This window comes from Cydia pomonella, chromosome 6, assembly GCF_033807575.1.
Source record: "Cydia pomonella isolate Wapato2018A chromosome 6, ilCydPomo1, whole genome shotgun sequence".
Classification (NCBI taxonomy): Eukaryota; Metazoa; Arthropoda; class Insecta; order Lepidoptera; family Tortricidae; genus Cydia; species Cydia pomonella.
In genome coordinates, this window is record NC_084708.1 from 8,328,167 (window position 1) to 8,345,152 (window position 16,986).

The 16,986-nt window shown below is 35.3% G+C and overlaps 3 protein-coding genes across 6 annotated transcripts in view; 2 read left to right on the top strand and 1 right to left on the bottom strand.

The window, feature by feature from the left end:
• Positions 1–13,492, bottom strand: part of LOC133518856 (arfGAP with SH3 domain, ANK repeat and PH domain-containing protein) — a 79,610-nt gene extending 66,118 nt beyond the window's left edge. Inside the window, exon 1 of one of the 2 annotated variants that reach the window (XM_061852599.1) lies at positions 13,047–13,492. In XM_061852599.1, coding sequence (XP_061708583.1) covers positions 13,047–13,172 — 126 coding nt within the window. In that variant the 5' untranslated portion in view covers positions 13,173–13,492. The remainder of the gene's footprint in view (positions 1–13,046) is intronic. The other variant, XM_061852600.1, reaches the window with a different exon arrangement.
• A 377-nt stretch (positions 13,493–13,869) lies between these two features.
• Positions 13,870–15,021, top strand: LOC133518858 (biogenesis of lysosome-related organelles complex 1 subunit 5). 3 transcript variants are annotated; one of them, XM_061852603.1, is made up of 4 exons: positions 13,870–13,910; positions 14,272–14,354; positions 14,443–14,631; positions 14,848–15,021. In XM_061852603.1, the coding sequence occupies exons 1-4, from the start codon at positions 13,889–13,891 to the stop codon at positions 15,019–15,021; spliced, it is 468 nt and encodes a 155-aa protein (XP_061708587.1). In that variant the 5' UTR covers positions 13,870–13,888. The 3 variants fall into 3 exon arrangements, with proteins under 3 accessions (XP_061708587.1, XP_061708588.1, XP_061708589.1); XM_061852604.1 differs by lacking the exon at positions 13,870–13,910 and adding an exon at positions 13,919–14,069; XM_061852605.1 differs by lacking the exon at positions 13,870–13,910 and adding an exon at positions 13,919–14,069 and having other exon boundaries at positions 14,275–14,354.
• A 5-nt stretch (positions 15,022–15,026) lies between these two features.
• On the top strand, positions 15,027–16,650 carry LOC133518857 (uncharacterized). Its single transcript, XM_061852601.1, has 2 exons — positions 15,027–15,720; positions 16,247–16,650. Exons 1-2 carry the CDS (start codon positions 15,027–15,029, stop codon positions 16,567–16,569), a joined length of 1,017 nt encoding a protein of 338 aa, XP_061708585.1. The 3' UTR covers positions 16,570–16,650.
• The last annotated feature ends 336 nt before the right edge of the window (positions 16,651–16,986 follow it).

Genomic DNA, 16,986 nt, shown 5'->3' on the forward strand with positions numbered 1-16,986 from the left:
CTTTGGATTCAATTTGAACCTTCCGTGCAATAGCCATGACTTACCTTACAAACACTTATTTCTGCAAAGGGATCAGTAAATTAGGTAATCTCTTTGTACCGGGCACATGCTTAACAAGATGAGCAGTCCTAATCCACAAAACAAAAACAAAGCCAGGGGTAAGTGGGTCAGCCGGCTTGTAAATATATTACTTGAATATATTACCGGAACTTACGTAATTGTTGCCGTTTATGTACAAGATAATGATAATAAGCAGATTCGCTTTCTCGGTTGCAGTCACCGACGCATAACGAAGCCACTTGCGAAAGGAGTCGACACAATTGCTAACAAGATTTATTTACATTTGCTACTTGTTACATACGACATGCGTATGTAGTGTTGATATTGGGTCAGAGGCGGAATTAGGTTATTACTTGGCTTTCCTGTTTGTGATACTTATATACTATGAATTTTAGTATATATACGTTAAAAGAAGTTAAACACGCTACGCTAGCGGGAGATCTAAATTTTAGCCACCGAAACCAACGGAATTGTTCGAATGCTGTTATAATGTTATATCATTATGTTTTAGGCTGACAAAGAAATGTCCGGCTAGTGGCTTCACACACGCTTGCTCAGCGCAAGTGTAACGTTCTAAAATCAATACTTGACTTCGCATATGACTTCAATTTACGCTTTGATAGACTTTATATCTACCAGTAAACCTATTAATTACTCTAAGTTCTCTAAGTACTTAAGTTCTTTTTATAATTCGTAACATTTACCTGTCATTAATATTGTTTCTCTCAAAGCAACCCAATTACGAATATGAACAACTCCACATATGTTCCGTTCCGAAACAGTGAATACAGCTTTACTTCATAGAGCAAAGGGCCGATCGGATGTTTGAAAGTAGAACGGAATTGGGGTTATTTTTTTATATGGCTTTGGCCTAAAAAGGCGTATGGTCAATATTTTGTTATTGTAGGTATAATAAATGGATGTATGGAATTATTGGAATCTTCAAACTATATAAACAATTTACTATTCTAAATTAAATTAAATTGTAGTCTAGTTCGTAATAAACTCGAAAGTTGCAGGATCTATTTTGATGAGGTTTTATATATCTATGTTCATACTCTAACAAATATACAAAGTATATGTACCTCAATACTCTTTATAAATAATTATGTAATGTTCAATCTTTTTGAACTCATACGCCCGCATAGTTCTGCAGCTGACTGACTTTGCAACCTAAACCTAAGGCAAACTGTAGCACAAATAGCCGTAATATGTTTGTACATACTATTATATACCAAAACAAGAAAGCACTGACTCAAAGAAGGGACTTGCGAAGATCGTACCCGATCCAAACACAAATATTGACGGCGAAAGTTGTTGACCTTGTAACCTGATGTGGCATCGGATATTTGAAACTACTTTCGAGACTTTAAGTCTGTTCTTGGCGTATGGCGTATAGGAATAGCAAAACGAAACTGCTACAAAATTAGTCATCAGAAGCCATTGAGGTAGGATTCTTACGTCCTAACATAATAATACTTAATACATGTTTTTATCTGCTTTCGCCTTTTTAGGGTTCCGTAGCCAAATGGCAAAAAACGGAACCCTTATAGATTCGTCATGTCCGTCTGTCTGTCCGATTCTGTCACAGCCACTTTTTTCCGAAACTATAAGAGCTATACTGTTCAAACTTAGTAAGTGGATGTATTCTATGAACCGCATTAAGATGTTCACACAAAAATAGAAAAAAAAAAACAATAAATTTTGGGGGTTCCCCATACTTAGAACTGAAACTCAAAAAATCTTTTTTCATCAAACCCATACGTGTGGGGTATCTATGGATAGGTCTTCAAAAATTATATTGAGGTTCCTAATATAATTTTTTTCTAAAATGAATAGTTTGCGCGAGAGACACTTCCAAAGTGGTAAAATGTGTATCCCCCCCCCCCCCCCGTAACTTCTAAAATAAAAGAATGAAAAAACTAAAAAAAATATATGATATACATTGTCATGCAAACTTCCACCGAAAATTGGTTTGAACGAGATCTAGTAAGTAGTTTTTTTTAATACGTCATAAAATTTAAAAAAAAAATATTTTTTTCATCAAACCCATACGTGTGGGGTATCTATGAATAGGTCTTCAAAAATGATATGTAGGTTCCTAATATCATTTTTTTCTAAACTGAATAGTTTGCGCGAGAGTTGCTTCCAAAGTGGTAAAATGTGTGTCCAAAGTGGTAAAATGTTGAACAAGATCTAGCAAGTAGATGTTTTTTTAATACGTCTCAAATGGTACGGAACCCTTTATGCGCGAGTCCGACTCGCACTTGGCCGCTTTTTCATTACTTCGAGTGTAATTAAATTTATCAATTAACCTATTTTGTAGTGTACAAAGGGGTTTTAATTTGGATACATTATGAATACAGAAGACAGTCTAACACAATATTGTTTGATTTTCTGATTCGATGATAAAACAACACGAGCTTATTTCGAGTTTCGGCTTTACTGAAAATCCAAATGAGAGTAAGGTAGAAGTACTAGTGCTCGACGCTGCACTAGTCACCGACATGGGCACTTTATTTCATGGAAATATAGGTTAAATTTGAACGAAGATTTTTCTGTATTCGAACTTAATCCTTGTCACTTTGACATAAAGTGCCCATGTCGAGTACTAGTGCAGCGTCGAGCACTAGTACTTCTCTACCTTACCTAGCTGACTACTTTTCAATTAAGACTACAGTCAAACCCCATGTAGAAAAAGCCGCTGGGCCTAAACAGGTTGGTTGTTTTATGTTTATACGAAACAAACATCAAATGAAAACATTGAAATCAGGTTTGCAAAGTGGTATTTAAGGTAAGTCTAAGTTAATCACGTAGATCGGATATGTACGCACATAATTAAAAGAGAAAGTTGGTAAGAAAACGTAAGTAGTTACCTGCTGCAACTTGTTTAGGGACTTTCGTTTTGTTCGTCGTGATTTTAGTTTAGTACATCGTGATTTTAATTTAGTATTAGCGATCCCACTCGATCAGTGTATTTTGTTTGTCAATCGCTACATTACAGAATGTAATATTTGTACATTCAGAAGTGGTTAGTACAATTTACAAAAAATACAAATACGTTTATTTAATTACTTTTTACAGCAGTTCTTAGGTATAAAGGTTAGGTAGGGTTAGGTTATTGTTTTTCTACATACTAAATAACCAAAAGGTGCTTATCATGAAAAAAAAAGGAACTTAACAAAACAATTTGCCTAAAATTATGACATTATAAGATGTCAACGACTAGATGGACGTACAAAGAAAATATGGCAAGAAAGCATACTTTTATTACTTCATGCATTTTTAACCGACTTCAAGATTTCAAAAGGACGAGGTTATCAATTCGGTGTGTATGTTTTTTTTTGTTTTGTTTTTTAATGGTTGTTACTTCATAACTCCGTCATTTCTGAACCGATATTGAATTTTTTTTTTTTGCTTGAATCTATATATATACAGATTGGTTCCGTTTTTGTCAAAACTCAGTTCTGATGATGGGTTCCATGAGGTATCGTGGGAACTCTTCAAATGTGAAAGGCATACATATAGTGATTTTTGTATTATCTTTAACAAATCAAGCATTTACATTTAAAAAGGTGACATTTGATGAAGTAGAACTGCTGATGATGATTAGAATGGAACTCTTCAACGACGCATAGTACACGTTTGGCGATTTGTCCTCTTCGCTGTGTTTATTAAGTAAATTAGATTTAAAATATTTAAATAATTAGTTTTTTTAATAATTATCTGGTGCTTTATTTCATGCATGGTGTGAAATAATTTATCTTAAATACAGTCGAATACCCTACTGCGGGTATCTCACCAGTCAACCATAGGGCAAATCTGAAATGTGTCAAGGTGGGTGCAGTGACAAAAAAACATGTAACCTCCTTCCTTTCCTACATAATTAGGCATAGGACGCTGTCATTTTAATTTCATTGTATGAAATCAAAAATCAACAATAATCGTTCTTTCACCAGTCTCGTCTCTCATTGAAAACGGTTTTTTTTTTCTTAAAAATTATTCAGAACATGATTCTAAATCTAATAATCGCGGACACACATACATACCTACATGCTTTCATACAAACATACGGGTCAAACTAAGAACCTTTTTTTTTGCTTAGTACGCGGGCGAAGCCGCGGGCAAAAGCTAGTCATAAATATACGTAATAGTACGCAAAACACAACTAAAACCTCAAACCTGCTTCTAAAATAAGGTTGCATAATAGCTTTATGCATGCCAAAACTGCACCGTGCATACTCCCTCGTGATAAAGTTGCTTGCACTTGAGCACGCCAACTCAAGTAACATCGCAGGTAAGTACTTTAACTTTGATTTAATAATGCCTTTGAGTGCTCTTGTGTAAGGCAAGTTAAAATCTCGAACACGTGCGCATGTATCTTTAAAAGATCTAAAGATATATAGATAGGTATAATAATTGATGTTACCAAAGATTCTATAACATCATACTAAAACTATAAGCTTGGAAGTGAAAGAGTGACATTTCAAAGGTAATATCAAGGGACTGTCTCAAGCTAAACTAAAACTTGAACATAAGGGTCTTCCCTAATCTGGTGAAAAGTGATGAAGGTTCTGGCATATGACAAAAATGGCAAATAAAGGTTAGCTGAATATACATAAAAATAACGATTAATAAAAACACTTATTATTTCATAACTTGTTTGCAACGGCGCTGAATTTCACCGAGATATAACAAAAAGCATAAAAAAATGAGCAGAAAATGCGACCAACGGAAAAAGAGCAATATTATTCGGGTAATTGTACTACTTCTGACTTTAGTTAAAAGTTAAACTCTAAAATCCAAATAAAATATCTAACAGAGAGGGATAAGGTTGAAAACAATTCGAAACGGACATTTTAGAAAACTACCGGCACTCATCAAAGGCTCGCTAAACAATAAATATATGTTGTTGTCTTAAAAAATGTCCGCGCGTAAAATCTTGAGACAAAACAATGGAAGTTTGAAGCACATCGAATTACAGACGAGACGGCTACAAAACGCTTTGTTAACAGATTTGTAAAGGAATCCGATTATGCGTTTACAGCTCTTGTTTTTATAATTAACCAAGGGACGAAGTTTTTACGGAGTTATAACGAGACGTTTATAAATTAGTCTATTGTAGAGTGCAGGTCTTTTATCATGAATATTCATGACTCACTGATGTATTCGACACGGGCGCAAGCCGAAGTTCTGGTATCAAATCCTACACACTACTAGTTTAGAAAAGAAATGAGGGTTATGTATTTCGAGCGTATGTATGTCTAATTCTTTGGCACGACCTAAAAGCCTAGTGGCTCACCTATTAGCCATCAGTTTTGGGAATGACAACAAGCTATAAGAATATTACTTGCGAAGCATAACCGCAATCGTTTTTTTTTTACTTTCTTTAGTTCGACTTGTTGTTACACAGATATGTAGTTTATTACCTGAACAACGAGGCTAGTTATTCCCACGGAAATCATTTGCTAACGGTTGAAATAGATATAGTGGACTTTCCAAGCGGATGACGTAGTGCTAGAAACTGATGTTTGTGTAAGTAATATAATACAAGTAGGTAATTCTCGTTGATTAGTATGTATATGTTCAAATCTAGCCGTATTTACCTTAAATGAGTGTAATTATGTTAAGTAGGACATTACAAGAGCTCACGTAACGAAAGCGCATAAGAACAATGAGTCACGGCGGATGCCGGTTCATTTATCAGCTGCATCAGGTGTTACGCGCTATAGGCAGGGTTGTTCTCGTTGTTTACAAACGTGTCACCTCGGCTAACCAGCGTAATTGAGTTCAAGATCCGTTACAACTAAACAGAATTTAGGTAAAGTCCACCGGGACAATGACTTTAGTCTCAGATGACAAATAATGGGATGGGACCTGACCAGCAATCGCACAGTTGAATTTGAAATCAATAATCATTTAATTTCTACTGTTTTTTAATCGAACTAAACAAAAGAAAACTCTGTTCCAATAGAAAATAGTTTCAATTACATTTAAGTAATTAATACTACGTTAGGGCAGTGGGCCTTACGAGGATAGAGTAAACCGAAAATTGCTGACCTGCATTTTACAACGTCGCCGTGCTATAATATTAATAATTAATTTAAAACCACATATTTAATTATGAATTTATATTACAATGTTTTCATGGTCATTTATAAGTATGACGACGACGTCTACGACGTTTGAAGTTAGACTACCTACCTCTATGTAATTCTGCCTACCGTTGGTCTGTGTGAATAGTATTATGCGTAATCGGGGGTTACACTTATACTGGTTCGAATAGCGCGACATCGGTAGTACTTTTTGTATCTAGTACTTCCGTTTAAGGGTCAGATGTGCATTCCTCTTTTAAAAAATCCGTCAAGCTAAATCTCGCGTGCTGTGGGTTCCGTGCGATAAAATAGTTAAAATATATGTATTATGAATGATTTCCCGAGTTTTATGCTGTGTAGAGTGAGTTAGGTTTAGTTTGATCTAATTTTTAGTTTGACAAATTACACAGAAACCTAAAAATCATACATAAACCTGACCCGGGTACGTCATTGTGAATGTCATCTCGCTTTGTGTGGTAGGGCACAGCACAGCGGATGTCATTCCAGATCTAGAGCAGAGCCCAACTGGGGAAGTACCTCCACCTTACAGAAAACCGCAGGCAAATAACACTAGACCCTACTCATAGAGTTTTTATAAGTTTTCATTTCATAAAACAAATTTCTTGTATGAAGAGGAAAGCTTATTTAATGATCAAAATACATACATACCTAAATTGCCGACGGTAGATTAATTGAAATTGACAACCGCCTTCCAAACTTCTTTTTAGCTTGGTAACTCTCGAGTACGGAAACTACGGAACTCTAAAACCATACGCATCTTTTTTATGTCGGCTTTGGCAGCGGGACCCGGCGCATTCACATGCGGTGACTCATCGTGCTTTTGACTTACGACATGCAAGGGTCACAGTTGGAGGAAAGTATGATAGCAAGGTTATGCTAAGATACTATTATTTTACCGAAACCTTAATTTTTAAACTCTTATCTCTAACAAAATGAAAATGCGTTATGGAGGCTCTCACAACAATATTTGATATTCGTTTTTAAAATGAAAACTTTTCGTCTCATTGTATGTACATGTATAGTGTTATACTATTATTCAATAAAACAGTTAGTTAATCGCGCTTGTAAGTACACAATATTTCCATACAAATCAATATTGCAATAAAAACAGCCAAAATACAAACAAAGCCATTTTTTACAATCATAGTATTTATCAATTACGATAATGTACTTATCAAGAAACAGTAAATAGATACATAAATTATATTAATACTAAAATGACTAGTTTGTACATAAATGAGCAAAATAACTTTTGTACAGAAAGTAAATCCAAATGTTTCGCATAAACTGAGCAGAGCCTCTTACAACGCAAATATAGGTATTAAGTCACCTTTCGTGTAATCTTTGTTAATTTTATTGCAAGCTAATACTACATTCATCCACGTACACTTTAATCTCTTTATTGTTTCTATCGAGCACTTAGCGAGTTCTGCTCCGACAAAGATAAAGTATCAATTTGCAAAGTTTGCTCCGTTTAGTAGTTAAGTTGGCGCGGAGCCAAATCTTTAAGTGCTAACTTAGTTATACGATCGTCACTTAATTCCAATTGGTCGTCTGCAGTGATTGTTATGGCCTTTTGAGCTAGCTAACATTAAAACGCAGCGTACATGCAGTCAGTAACGAATCTTTCATCTCTGGTAAATCTAACTGCAAACAGAATTTTCCACATATGAAGGGAAAGTGACTCTTATCTTCGACTAGTCGAGTCGGGCCACGCTAAGTTTTTATGCCAAGTGTGTGCAAAGTTATCGTGGTCAGAGTCAAGTGACTTAAAATAGTAAAAATATTACTGGACATCTACAACACCCACAAAAATCAAACGGCATTTGGCTTGGCTTTTCCACAGTATGTTCATAGAAAATTACTGCCAACACTGTCAAAGTTCTATAATTAGATTAATTAGCCTACCCATTTCCTAAGCAAGTGTTGAAAGTAGATAATAGAACAATTAGGGACAATAAGCAACTCGATGGTAAACGGCCCGTTCTGCGCGACGTTGTAAATTTATGCGTAGGGAAGTCCTTATTACGGAATGCTTAATTTTTAATAACCCCAGCCCTACCCTTAACTGCCTAATTGAGTAGGCGGGGACGGTACAGAACAAGCGCAACGTTTAAGTACTTAATATATACATGTGACATATACTTAAACAACAATTAACAACTAGAAACAGTAGAAACATTATTAGTATGGAGTATGGAATTAAGAGGAGTGGCATCTCTTATGGTAGAACTGTTGCAAAAGTGTCCAGCTGTCAGCCATAAATAATAGTTCCAAATCTCTCCAGAGTAGCGCTAGAGTTGCTAAGAACCTAGGCGTTATTGACGGAGTGAATTGCGCTGTCTATGATTTGATTTTTTGTTCAAGTACTCTAGGTATTGTAGCGCCACCTATTTAAAGTTTTTTGATGACACTTTTTGGTACATTGAGATTTCGTTCCTTATCTCCACCTTCCGTAATTATTAGGTATTCCTAAGGTGCACTCGAGTAGTTTAACAATGATGTAGGGAAAGTTTATAACGGAATGCTTAATTTTTAATAACCCCACGCTACGCTTTGCTGCTAACCGTACGCTTTGCTGCCTAATTGACTAGTAGGGGACGGCACAGAACAAGCGTAACGTTTAATTACTTAATATATAATTATTAATTACCTACATGTGACATTCCCTTAAACGGCAATTACCCAAGAACTAGAAATATTATTATTCCTAAGATTCACTCTAGTGTCATTAACAATGATGTGGTGATGTTTTTTATTCTGGATAAGTATTTTGAAGTTTAACGACAAAAAAAAGTATCACACGTATATGACAGTCCCGGTAATCCCGTTTCTGACGCTTGTCGTTGTGGAACTCGTGGATTATGCATCCTTGACGTTGTGATAAGTATAAAATAATCCTTCCATACATAAATATCTTCATACCTAATTACGAATGTCCATGTAGACCAAAGATGCAAGTCTCTGTTCATAAACTTTCTTGTTATTAAAATATTATTTATACGGAGACGGCTGTATCAATTCCTTCCTCTAATTATAGAACACTTAATTTTTAATAACCCATACTAATTAAGTAGCCGTGTAGGGTAAAGTGTAACGTTTGAGCACTCAAGGTAACATTTGATATTTTAATGTGACATTTACCCTGAAATAGTAATTAACAACTAACAACCCTTCAAGTGTTACTTTTATTATACTTGATGAACTAATATTATACAAGGTGCCCGTGAGCATTGCGAGACATTTTAACTAAGCATTCCTGGTAATATTTAGAAACTAAAATGTCATATAAAATTTTCTGGATTAGGTCTAGTTTCAGAGATAATTAAATGTTTTTCGATATCATTCTTTCGCCATAAGTCGGTACAAAACACATTTTTGACTGCGGTATTACCACTTTGAGGTCTAGTCTGGACATACCTATTGATTGACATCGAAAAATTAAAAAAAATGTATTCGGGAGGCTACCTCCAAATAAAATAAAAACTTTTTAGTTAATTTTAGGTTATGTGTTTATCAATAAAAATTACGTTTTATGTACAGGAGTGTTCAAAAAAGGGAAAAAAAAAACATTTTTTTTTTTGTCGAATTCACAAAAAGTCATATAACATTTTTTGCTTCCGTTGCCATCAGGAATGCATCGTTAAAATCTCTCGCAATGCTCACGGGCACCTTGTATATTTAATGGTAGGTTTGTAAACTTGGAAAGAAAGGACGGACAAGTTGTTGGTTGTTCTAAGTCGTTTCGTAACGTATAAAAGCGGATATTTTAGGAAACTTGTGGTCTTCATGACCTTTTAGAGGGAAGTATAGGTAAATAAGAAACTAGACAACGTCAGTTAGCAGAAGATGCAAAGGGGCCATTACCTACAAGTAAGTTATAACAATCGAGAGTTAGCCGGCCGTAAAGCATGGATAAATTGTATCTTTCTCAGATTTCGAACTCGCACAATTGGATTCTGTTTGTGTATGTAGACCGTATAATATTATGTATTGTGTGCCTCGTGACAAGTGAAATATGTAGGTACCTGAAGATACCTTGTGTTAAGGGTAATAACTTTCATTGGACTCTTACACCGAAGATGATTAACTTCAAGGCGGCCAACAAACCGCATTTTGATATTATGATACACCTTATGACCTAGGAGACCTTAGTGCGACTAACTATAATAATTATAGCAATCATTCAAAGGCGTAAGTGAAACATCTTCCTCTTGCCATCAAGCACCGCGCTTATGGCACCTTTTCTGATAAAAGTTTTTTGTTTCTTACTTTCCGTATCTTGCTCAATCTAGCAGATACTAGATAGATACAAGATGGAAGTACTAGATAGTATAGATACAGTTATTTTTGCAGTGGGGGCGCGACAGCAAGGTCGCGCTCCCGTCGCCCACACTACCTAGCTCTAATCACATGTATGATCACGAAATCACACTCAATTATAGCTTCGTAATGGTTTATCTACACATTGGGGAATTGGTGTAGCTATAGGTATCAAAACATGGGCAAGTTAGATAAAGTCGCGTGTGCAGTCAGGAATAGGTAAGGTCATTTTATTATTTGGGGACCTAGTGGACCTACTAAACAGCGGATATGATATTCAACTCTATTGACAACTATTAAAGTTCAAATTTCAACAAATAAATTGTATTACATGCGGTAAGGGGTTAAGTTAACCTAGGTAATTACTAATTATATTTATAGCTAGCGCTGCTCGGAGCAGTTAAACGCGACGACCTGGATTATATCTTAGTTATTACTTTCAATTTTCAACTCGCTTCCTCAAAATATGCACCATAGGTATATTTTGACCTTTATATCTAAAGTCTCAACTTCCATTTCAGGGTGCAGTGCTGCGTATTGCACTGTTCAGTGCATTATGCTGGGGCCATTGAGCGATGTACGGCGAGCTGCAATATTTAGTTAATTAATTAATTATATATAATTAATTGTATTAATTTGTAAGGTACGTATCTCTGGGCCTTTGTCACCTGACAATAAACGATTTCTGTTTGATAACGTAGTAGGCTTATAGTTCGGGCGGGGACCGTACGTACCTATCTCTTGCCCGGCATCGGCAGCGGCAGACGCACTTCCGGCCGTGTAGGAACTGGCGACGAGTGGTTTTTGAAGCTACATATAAATTCCTATCTGTTGACACCAGTCTCATCTTTGTATCAGACGACGTCAATTTCACTTTTTTTTGGTTACCATTTTTGTGCTTTCGGCCAATTCTATTTTTTTTTCAAACTTAACCGCACTTTTATGAATTGTTGCCATGGGGCTTATCCTTGTATCAGATGATGACGTAGTAGATCATACGGTCCCCGTCCGAACTATTAGGAAGGAACACCCTTTATTTCCTTCAGTAGGTAGGTAGTAGGTGGTAGGCAGGTTGACTAGGTAGTCAAAACATCGGTTTCGGTCTTTGGTACACAATTTTCCCCAAATTACGGCCCGCAAACCTTCCTGATCCTAATGGTCACTTTCCGATTTCATTAGATAAAATGACGATAAAAAGGTACGTGCTTAAATAATTTATCACTTGTAAAAGGAGGTTTTCCGAGTGGCAGTTACAATACGAAAGTCTTATCTCAGTATCTACTTAGGTAGATTTTTTTGTTAAGTAGGTTAAGTACTTAGGCCATACTTAGGCATTTGTTAGAAACTAGCAACCATAGGTTATTACCTTACGGTCGCACTCATATATAAACCGTAACTGAAAACAAAGGTTGTTTAGTACAAACCGCATTCAAATTGGTTTAGTTCTTTTATAAATGGTACGATCAGCGCAGCTTCAGATAAAAACCTCTTTGCATACCTAAAACCTAGGTAAAATTAAGGCCGTCACAGCCAGAGCGATAATATACCAAAATATATCTTATAGCAAGGCATCTTACCATATATTTTACGTAACACTTGACGGAGTCTACACACGAAGCTATAAAATATTTATATTTTGGTATCTTACGATATCTTATAGCAAGGCATCATAAGATGGCGGTATATAGCTCGTTAGGTATATTACGATATACCTATTTCGGTATATTTCGTCTTTCACAATGTAGGTGCCAGACAGACAGCCATACCTATATATTTTGGTACCGTTGGCGTGTGTGTTGCTTAGCTATACTATCTGTCGGTATTTTACGGCATAATTAATAACTATATAGGTATTATCGCTCCGTCTGTGACGGGCTTAAAAACTTGCAGCTCAAGTACGCTCTTTTGCATACTGCACATCCGAACCTGTATGTACTTATTTATTACTTACGTTGGTACTTGAAATCTGCTGAGTCTGTTGACGTAATTAGTGCTCATAAAATTATAGAAAATACGGCTTGAGGTTTTGTATTTGTATGTATCATAAACGACAAAAACAAAGTGTAGTATACTATAATATTGTAGAGATGCTCCAGGATTGGATCCATTCCATTTAACATTAAAATGGTTAATTTTCCAATGCCTGTTAATACCCTGTATGAAAAATGGCTAAATATTTAATACTTCAGTAAATATTTACTGACATCATTACCGGTAATGAAAGTATTGATGACTTGGTCATTATGTAGATAAACAGCGTTTTAAGCACTAAGTTAACAAAAAAATTAAACGCATTTAGGTACATAAAATATTATGTTGTGATTCATAACATTGCTAACGTGAATGACTAGGACATTTTATTTGCTTCACAAATACATTTAGATGCCTTCGACGTCCCCATTATATGATCAAGGTTATTCATTGAGGAAAATCTAATCACAAAGCGCATTTCCTGCCAAGCCAGGCACACCAATCCCTTATCATGATCATGACAGCTGTAGAATCTAGTCTTTATTAGGGAGCGGTTATTCAAACAAAAACACTTACCTCTTCCAATGCACCGATGGTCTGCCGACATTGCGGCATACGCGACACGAATGTGGAAGTCGTCGGCGAATTGTAATCCTCACGAGTTTCCTCGATAAATTCACCAATGCCTATAAGACCCGGCATGGTGATCACTATCACAATTTACACACTAAAAAATCCAAAACTTCACATTCAGTTCCGCTTAACGCATCACTTAATGCAGTTAACAAACAATCAAACGAAACCTTTAACCACCATTGTCGCCTTCAAAACACTTCTGCGCAAATAAAAACAATATCGAATTCAATCCATTAATTTAACGTACGCCCATCTACTACGCGATGAATGAACTCACTAACAGAATGAACGAAAATTTTGATAGAACGATTAGAACGAGAAAGAGATTGTTTCGAATGAATGAATGTAATAAAATTGATTTCTTGTCAGTCATTCGTTCAGTATTGCTAGAAGCAAAATAAAACTATTTCCAAATTATATCTTTATCTATGTATCTAGACTTCTTGTCGGCTTATCAAAATAAGAAAACTAATGGCCATTATGTTTATGAGATTTTGTATTCTATTATTGTACCCATCTTTGCAAATTGAATTTGTAAATTGCAACATTATCGTATTCATTGCGTTTTGTTTTTAGCAATTGAATTCGTTTAGTAGATAGTTAATGAGTACTGTACAGTCATTTCAAACGTAAACAGTACATGTGAATCAAACTTTTTATGTCTTCACATAATAATGTATAATAATAATAATGCACAATAATAACTTTTAGTAGTTTTTAATACATAATAATCATATTAAATGTTCCGATAAGTAGTGATCGAAACGCCATTTGGTAAACCAATGATGACGGAACTGTCACGAGGTATGTAAGAAGGCTTGGGTTTTTCATTTATCTTTAGGAAAAACTGTACAATTTTGCTTATCACTTTCCATAACAATCGGTCAAGTTCCATCCCCATAGTGTCCTGTGACTAATAATTAACTCATGATGCAATAGTTGTATCGTTACATGAAATGCCAGGTCAACGATGAACTCTTTATTTTTACTTAAAGACTTAATGTAAATGTACTCACTTTTATAACAGAAATCTATTTTAGATGTACATGATGACAGCATTGATTATTTAAATATTTTGTAAATCTCCAAAAAAAGCATCTTATAAACCTCTAACTAGGTCACTAGTATTGTCAAATGTTTGATGTCAAAATGATTTTGATTTCAGAAGTTGGTGAAGTTTGGGCCAGATTATTTGATCATAGACCATTTTTAAATGGAGAAATAAAGTTTATGCTAAAGGAATTCGAGGTATGCACTCAAGATTTCTATGTAGATGTGAAATTTAATTACAAATTACAGAACTCCTTTGGGTCTTATCTATTCAAGTTTATTTTAGGAAAAACGAGGAGACCGTGAAGTAGAGAATTTGTTCTTCATTCTTGAGAAGGTCACTGATATCAAAGATAGTCAGGTTGACAAGATAAAGAAAGGGAGTGAGGCTGCACTACCTGTGCTCAGTGAGAAACTAAACCAGGCACTCCAATTGTGTGAAAGGATTGAGACTGATTATCTTGAAGTACAGAAGGTATGTGAGTTAAATGTAGGCAAAGCCTGCATAATTAGATTTCCACTTGCGAGTTATTCTATAAACATAGTAACAATAAGTCCATATGATGTTTCTTATGCAGAAGTTTACAGTTTGTGGCATCTACTTTCTCTTATTAAGACTGTATTCCTCTTGCACATTATTTTAGTTAAGAAGAGTTTTGAATTATATTTTTAATTTCACTTTACTTTTTAGACTTGTGAACAAAAAAGAGCTGAAAATCGTGAAAAAAGGCAAAAGGAATGGGATCAGTTCATTGATGATATGAACTTTAAGTGCCAAAGGATTGACAACGCTTTTGAAGAAAAAGAGGAAGAACTGAGAGATCTCTACGCAGACTTAAACCACAAGCTTAACATTACCAAATAATTACAATGGACCAAAAGTCATCTCTCACAGATCCTACCCTTAAAATTTACCCATCAGAAAAGCTTATTAAGTTCCTCCAAACAATAAAAAGCAATTATGAAATACCTGAGAACATTTTGTTCTTCATTAAGTCACAACCTAATAAAGACAAGGACAAAGTTAAACTGAAGAACATTGAACAAGCATATCACTTGTGCAACTCTGATATATCAAATTTAGAGAAAATTAAAGCAGAGGTTGAAAAATTAGACCTTAAAGTATCTAAAAAGGAAATAATAGAAGATTCATATAATGAAAATGGCAAGAATGTTGATAACGTGTCCAAAAAAGTGAACAAAGAAAATGGTAGTGGGGACAAAAAGAGACAATTAGAAACAGACCCAACAGAAATTGATAAAGTATTACAAGATAATGAAAAAGAAAGAGATGGTCCATTTCTAAAGACTTCAGATATAGACTGGCTATATGTTTATCTTAACACCATTAGAAACACCGAATCAGACACCCCATATTTACATGAGCTTATGGAAGGAGTTCACATTGAAATGCCAGAAAACAGTGTTATTAAAAGGAACCCTGTGTTGGAAGAGAGATGTGTGAAACTAAGGGCTCAACAAGAGGCTAGAGATTACAGGAAAATGACAAAAGGCGTTGATAATGTGAGGATAAGGTTCCCTGATGATTCCATTGCTTTTCAATGTAAGTATTTTTTTTATGAATAAACCTTTCCCTATTTTCTATGAATTAATATTAAGATGAAAATTGATGACCACCCTGAAACTGCCTTTCCATCTCCATAGTCCCCATTTTCCTTTTTACAATTGTTTTTCGCTCATAAGTCATAACTTAAAAGTTAAATAAGTAACAAAAAAAACGAAAAAATTTACAAAAAAAAATTTCATAAAGTTAATATCCAGAGAGGAGAATGACGACTTTGTATGGAAAAGCAGCTGTCCCCTATCCTCTTAAATCTAACCCTGTGCCGATGTCATGGAGACTCACATACAAATTTTTGGCGTCACTAGTGACTAGACCTTAGTTTTTTTTTTTTATTATTAGTTCCTGTCATTGTATTTCACAATGTGGAATAATGCTCAAACACATTCTGGAACTATTGAAAACAGCTTACTAATGGTAATAATGATGATTCACAATCAAAACTAGGCCTATGAATTACAAAAATATGATTGTGATATTTCAGTCTCTAAACTTTTTTTTGTTTTAGTGAAACAATTAAACAGGCAGCTGATTGCCATTGGCCAATTCATAATTTCAATATTTGCTGGATTCCTCTTTGGCTTCAGAGGAGTTGAATGGATGGTTGGTAACCTTGACTTTGGATTCCGGCTGCTCCTTGGAGTAATGTGTGCACTGGTGATTGCTCTTGCTGAAATATACTTCCTGGCCAAGAAACTTAATGAAGAGCTAAGTGTTCCTGAAACCACACAGATTGGAGGACCTCCTAAGTTTGTTGACCAAGAAAAGTATGGAAGCCAAAAGAAAACTGTTATCAATAAGAGTGTTAATAGTAAGGAACATCAAGATTAGTATAATATTCCTATAAGTTACTACATAGGTTCTTTATGTATTCCTGTTTTACGTTATTATAATTAATAACTGTTGAAAATATTGTTGATTTTTATTTTCTTCACCCATATCCCATTTTTCGATCCTTCGATTTCGGGCCTTCTGAGGGCCCTTCAGTGAGGGGTTCACGTCACCGAAGTAACAAAACTGGAAATTGAACTTAATGCATATGCACATAGGTCTATATGTTATTGACCGCGAGCCAGGACTATATTTCCATGACCAATCGCCTCCCGGGCGAAAACTCTTGTAGCGGTTAACTGCTATATATGATGAACTCTCGTGGAGATCAGCTGCCGCTCCGTTAGTGGGTTGAGGAATGGCAGCCACCGAAACACGTAAAAAAATGTAGTCATCGCCTCCCGTTTGATACTGTAT

What these genes read in the sequence shown, in the direction of transcription:
- LOC133518858 (XM_061852603.1), top strand. Translation starts at nt 13,889, where the DNA reads ATGATGACGGAACTGTCACGAG. An exon ending in GATGACGGAACTGTCACGAG is followed by an intron (nt 13,911 to 14,271) that starts GTATGTAAGAAG and finishes TTTTGATTTCAG; the next exon opens with AAGTTGGTGAAGTTTGGGCC. An exon ending in ATTATCTTGAAGTACAGAAG is followed by an intron (nt 14,632 to 14,847) that starts GTATGTGAGTTA and finishes TTTACTTTTTAG; the next exon opens with ACTTGTGAACAAAAAAGAGC.
- LOC133518857 (XM_061852601.1), top strand. Translation starts at nt 15,027, where the DNA reads ATGGACCAAAAGTCATCTCTCACAGATCCTACCCTTAAAATTTACCCA. An exon ending in TGATTCCATTGCTTTTCAAT is followed by an intron (nt 15,721 to 16,246) that starts GTAAGTATTTTT and finishes TTTTTGTTTTAG; the next exon opens with TGAAACAATTAAACAGGCAG.